This window comes from Ictalurus punctatus, chromosome 21 (assembly GCF_001660625.3).
Source record: "Ictalurus punctatus breed USDA103 chromosome 21, Coco_2.0, whole genome shotgun sequence".
Classification (NCBI taxonomy): Eukaryota; Metazoa; Chordata; class Actinopteri; order Siluriformes; family Ictaluridae; genus Ictalurus; species Ictalurus punctatus.
In genome coordinates this window covers 11,465,001-11,470,812 of record NC_030436.2, presented here as the reverse complement: position 1 = coordinate 11,470,812, position 5,812 = coordinate 11,465,001, and the positions used below count along the sequence as shown (strand labels likewise).

General features: G+C 36.4%; 1 protein-coding gene across 1 annotated transcript in view; it reads left to right on the top strand.

The window, feature by feature from the left end:
• Window positions 1-2,956: 2,956 nt before the first annotated feature.
• The window catches only part of LOC108255269 (homeobox protein Hox-C4), a 4,855-nt gene continuing 1,999 nt past the window's right edge, over window positions 2,957-5,812 (top strand). Inside the window, exon 1 of the mRNA XM_017451104.3 lies at window positions 2,957-5,192. Within this exon, the coding sequence (XP_017306593.1) occupies window positions 4,853-5,192 (340 nt within the window). The 5' untranslated portion in view covers window positions 2,957-4,852. The remainder of the gene's footprint in view (window positions 5,193-5,812) is intronic.

Genomic DNA, 5,812 nt, shown 5'->3' with positions numbered 1-5,812 from the left:
CTTGTGTAAGTCGGTGTGTGTGAGTTGTGTTAATTCGATGTTCAGCTGCTAAAGAGACACTGAGTAATTTCCGCTCATGTCACTTGTCCAAATATCAACATCCACAAAGTGTCAGGTTTATTTCCAGAATGTCAGCTGAAGGAATTTCAATTATGTGCAGCTCCATTACGTTTCACAAACCAATTAATTAAATCTTACCATTTTTTTAAGTTTATATGATTCCGTTACAAGGTCTTAGGAGAAAAGGGTCTTGGAATATATCTAAAATAAGCTTAAAAACCACTGGAGACGTTTGAAAGGCTAACCTAACCCTTTTCCTCGCGCTGTCCTTCAGGTCCTCTGTAATTATTTACAGTACAGACAGATGCCTGTAAAACGTTTTATGGCCCTGACACCCAATAAAACTTTATGGCTCTAAAACGACGACAGTTGTATCCTGTCTATTGAAACAGATGGGAAATGAGAACAGGTTTTATTCTGACTGGTTGCTCCCCTGACTTTGATGTCCATTCCAGAGTTACGTAACGTTTTAGTGCTTTATTAATAAGATAATGATTTAAATAATAAGAAGGGATTGTAGGTCTTATTAAACTTGGTTAAATTAAATTTTACAAATAAAATGGGTAATTAAATATTAATGCTCAAAATAGTTTCATTTTAAGTATGTCAAGTTAAAGGAATAGTTAATAGATCTATCTTAAATACAGATGCATTTATTATAGCAATTTTTCATCACGTTACTCATGTGTGTGAAGATAAAGCAATGATTTGTAAAAATAAATAAATAAATAAACTGTTCATTTTCAGAGGGTAATGCAAGTAAATATATAAATACATTAAAACATTGACATATGATTTATATTACACACACACACACACACACACACACACACACACACACACACACACACACACACACACACACAGAGCACATTAACACATCTATTTTAAGTAATGACCTACAAATTATTCAGGTTACTCACCACTGCAGCGGTGCTTAAAGCCAACAATAATAAACGTAAAATAAACTTATTACTAATTAAAAATAAATATTTAGCACTGGTCACAGCTAGAACTCGTGCGGATGCGTCTTTTTATCCACATTTTTAAACTTTTGCAGCCTGAATGAGGCCTATAGGGAGTGTGTGTGAGTGGCCCGCGTGCAGCACGTGACGCCATTAGAATAAGTTTTATAGTTTTATAGGCAGAAGTGACAAAAAAGCCTTCAAGTTAAGTTCATGCGAGTGGACAGAAGACCACAGAGGGTCCCCTGGATGTTTTTTTTAAACTCCAAAATGGTGCTGTAAGTTAATAATCTAACTCGTAATGAAATAGTCACGTGCCCCTCCACCACCCTGGGGGGATTAATTAATACTCTAATTCAATATTTTCTTTAAAAAAAATGTTCATTTAATGTTTCCTGAGCAAATGCTCATAGTGTTCCCCGAGCTAATGTGTTTCAATTAGGCTTTTTACATGCTGTGGATAATCTTATTAAGCTTCGGGTTTCCTTGTTTTTGTGTTCTGATGTTATTTTACAGCGTCCGGAGCTTCAAATCCACTTTGTCGATCATGAATTCAATGCAAATGGACAAGACGTTTAACTTTTGGTTAATTTATGTTCATTAAACAAGAGAGATTCTATTCTGTTTTATTAGGCTTGGCTAGCAATTTTTTTTTTTTTTTTTTTTTACAGAATCTGATAGAAAATCCCACTTACTAACTAAATTGGATTGTGCACTTGACAAGTCTTTTGTTTGAAAAGTCATAATTATATCAGCAGAAAGCTTGCTTCTTCACAATATTTTAAAATTTTCGTGCTGAGACAATTATTGCATAAAAAAAACCTCTTGAATAAATTATTTTAATTTGTATTCTGTTAAAAACTGTCATCTGTAAGTTTGTTTAGTTATATGGAATTAAATAGATTTGTAATGTATTTACCGTGTATATTTTAAGATAGTAGGCCTACGTCTTGCACCTTAACACGTAGGTCAAGTGCTTTGTGTTATTAGGCCTGCATGCTAGCAAAATTGCTCTTATATTTAAAATGTGAATCCTGATTCTCAGCACTGCGAATGCATCCATTAAAAAAATAATTCTGCACTGCATACTCATTATGAAGGAGTTAATTTTCAAAAGCTAATTAGCAAAGAAGGCATCAAGCGGAAATAGAAAGTAAAGTTGGCCCACAGGCACGAGGCCTTAATATTGAAAACAAAACAAAACAACGTATTCATTTCTCTTGCTCTCTCTCTCTCCCTCTCTCTCCCTCTCTCCAAAAATAATAATAATAATAATAATAATAATAATAATAATAATAATAATAATAATAATAATAAAGATAGATCAAGGTAATCGTTTGCATTATAATTTGTATGCTATTATTATTATTATTATTATTATTATTATTATTATTATTATTATTATTATTATTATTATTATTATTATTCGGTTCAAGCTGGTCGCTCAGTTAACATAAAACTATCCGCAGCCACATGAGCAAATGATAATGTATTTATTTATTGCCTCCTGGGGATAGGAGATTAGCATTACTACAACTTAGCGAGCACTACATCTACAATACATGTAATTTAGTTGAGCTCTTAAATATGAATGCTACCTGCGAGTTATTACTGACAGACAACACGCTTTAAAATGTAGTTTAAAACAAAACTCAGGCAAACATCTTTCAGAAAGCATCAGGGTCTTGACGCATATTAAGTCTACATTCAGTCGTGTGGATGAAGGGAGGAAAATGGCGTTTTGTATCGGGACAAATTTCATTGACGGTGTCTCATCAATAACTCCTTGGCAGTGAACTATTGAAACAGATCTCATGGCGGGGTGAAACGTCGGTCACCCTGTCTAATATTAAAATATGTCCTCAGCAAGAGAGGGGGGGCGGGGGGGGGGGGGGGGGGTTGAGGGGGGATGGGGTTGGCATTGAAGATTTATGGAAACATGAAAAAGCAGCTGGATCTGATTTAAGATTTTTCGTCATAACGAGCAATTTCGGTGTTTTGATCTATAAATTTCACTTCCTGAACTGGACACTGGTCAAGTACAGCGATTAAATTATAATATAGGTGGAAATATGTAGAAATTATTATTGTTGTTATTTTTTAACAAGCTGATTGTTGGTTACGGGGAAACGGGAGAGAGAATGGCAGCGCAGCGTCAAACCACTGCTTTCTTTCTTTTTCTTTCTAATGATGATGTAATGATGTGTGGGCGTGTTCTTACATCTTGGTGAAGACCAAAATATCAAAAACGAATGTTTTGACCTTGTGCAGACATTTAGCTGGTCACCACGAGGAAAACCTTTTTTAAACACGAAATGCATTTTTTTTTAATTAAAAAAACAATAAAGACCCAGAGTTCCTATTGGTTACAGAGGTCAGGGTTAAGGTAGTGTTAGTGTTAGTGTAGATGTAGCATAGCATTAATTACCTGCAGTAATAATTAAGTCAGTGCGAGTGTTGTGATACACCAAAGAGTCTTTTGCGCTCTCTGTTGCTGCTATTGGTAAGTCGTCTATATGCACCCTGTAGAACCGAATTTGTGTGACATTCGGACAACCGCAAATTCGCATCTACGGGACTACATGGGCGATTTCTAACCCCTGATTCTAAACAGTGCAGTGTGTTTATATTTAAATCATAATTAATCATATCGTGTGTGTGTGTGTGTGTGTGTGTGTGTGTGTGTGTGTGTGTGTGTGTGTGTGTGTGTGAGAGAGAGAGAGAGAGAGAGAGAGAGAGAGAGAGAGAGAGAGAGAGAGAGAGAGAGGTGGGGAGTGGTTTGGACAGGGATGTTAAGACTTTAAATAGCTGTAAGTACAGAGGTATAGAGGTGTGGATAAGTATAGAGGTGAGCAAATGAGATTTATCCCATTTTACACATCATTGCAGAATTGATTTGGGGCGAGGAGTAACTGCTGTTCCAGTAGCCTAACTTTCCTGACTGCTGTAAAATAAATAAATTAATTAATTAATTAATTAATTAATTAATTAATTTGTTGACAGAGTATCATGGTAACTGATCATCACTGATTACAAAAAAAGAAATAACATTTCACAACAATAATCCGCCATTATTATTATTATTATTATTATTATTATTATTATTATTATTATTATTATTATTATCTAACAATTTAAAGAGCGGCAATATTCTGGTAATCGCAGATGAGTCTAAAGATTTATTTATTTATTTATTTTAATGTGAATAGCCAAAAAATGCAACATTTCCCAAGTTAATTTAACACCTACACGTTTTATCTGCAGGATTTTTGTGTGTATTCATAATGATACGATATTTGATCCACACAGAAAAAACAGGCTACACCAGAGACTGATAATGAATTTATTAAGGATTTAGCATGTTTAGTACATTTTAAAAATAGGCTACAACAAAATAATTCGTATAGCTATGTGTAGTTTAAATTATAATAAACTGGCCAAGCAGGACACGAATGTTTCCTCGGTTTTTATTGTTGCAGATCAGATCTGAGAAACTCTTTGTTGTTGTTGTTGTTGTTTTATTGCAAACAGAGATATTTAAAATAGAATTGCGCCTGCGGCTAATATCACAGAGATGCTCATACAGATAAACAAGTACTGTGGAGTTTTTTTTCCGCATAATATTTGAGTGGGTTTGGATGTTGCCAAGAAAATCTTGGCTTCCTCATCCGGGTACTTTGACCCCAGTGCCTGCTATTGGCCTGAGCTGAGTCTCGTGATCAAAGAAACTTTGCACGCTCCGCTTCTTTGCTGGGAGGGGTGGGCTTTTATAGAGCAGTAAAACGACACAAAGAAGGAAAATTTATTTCTTCCCCCTCCCTAAATTAATGATCATGAGCTCGTATTTGATGAACTCGAACTACATCGATCCTAAATTTCCTCCGTGCGAAGAATATTCGCAAAATGACTACATCAGTGCTGAATGTTACAGACGCGCCCGGGACGCCGACTACCAGCAGGAGTTGTTATATCCTCAAAGTGTCACCTACCAGGAGGGCAAATATGAGTGTGAAAGCATTCCCCAGCACGGGGGGCATTTACACGGGGCAAAAACATACACACCTCCGACTGCTGCCCCTGCCACCCAGACAACTGCCCCAGAACTGCCCTCCGACAGCAAAGAGCCCGTGGTGTATCCCTGGATGAAGAAAATCCACTCCAGTGCAGGTAGGCAAACGCGTAAAGCCAGGACATATCTAGCTGATTTTATTTATTTATTTATTTATTTATTTATTTATTTATTTATTTATTTATTTATTTTTATTTATGCGTTGTTTGAATTGGTCATTGTTTCCTAGCCCAGCTCCCTTTTACTGCACATTAGTGTTTTCCTTTCCTAACACATCCATTGTGTGGTCAACTTGTAAATGATCTGATCAGCTGAAATCAGATCAGGAAAACGCTAAAATGTCCAGTACAGGGGGAAATAAAGGAGCACATATAAGCAACAACTCTCATTCTTCTCGTTCCTCCATCTCTTCTTCTGTTTATGTTCCCGTCCCTGTGTAACTTTCCCTTTATGTTTGCCATTAAAGCCCACCAGTCACGTCGGCTATGTGATGTTTGACGGTATTAAGAGAGAAATCCTTTGAAGCGACACACACACCAGGCGGATTTACTACCGAGCGTCGGCTATTACACCCGCCATAAATTTTACAGCAGGGCCAATAGACCGGACAGCTTTTTTCAGTTACGTGTGTGTGTGTGTGTGTGTGTGTGTGTGTGTGTGTGTGTGTGTCGGAGGAGGAGGGAAAGTATTTGAAGAGATCCTCCAAAAAAATCCGAGT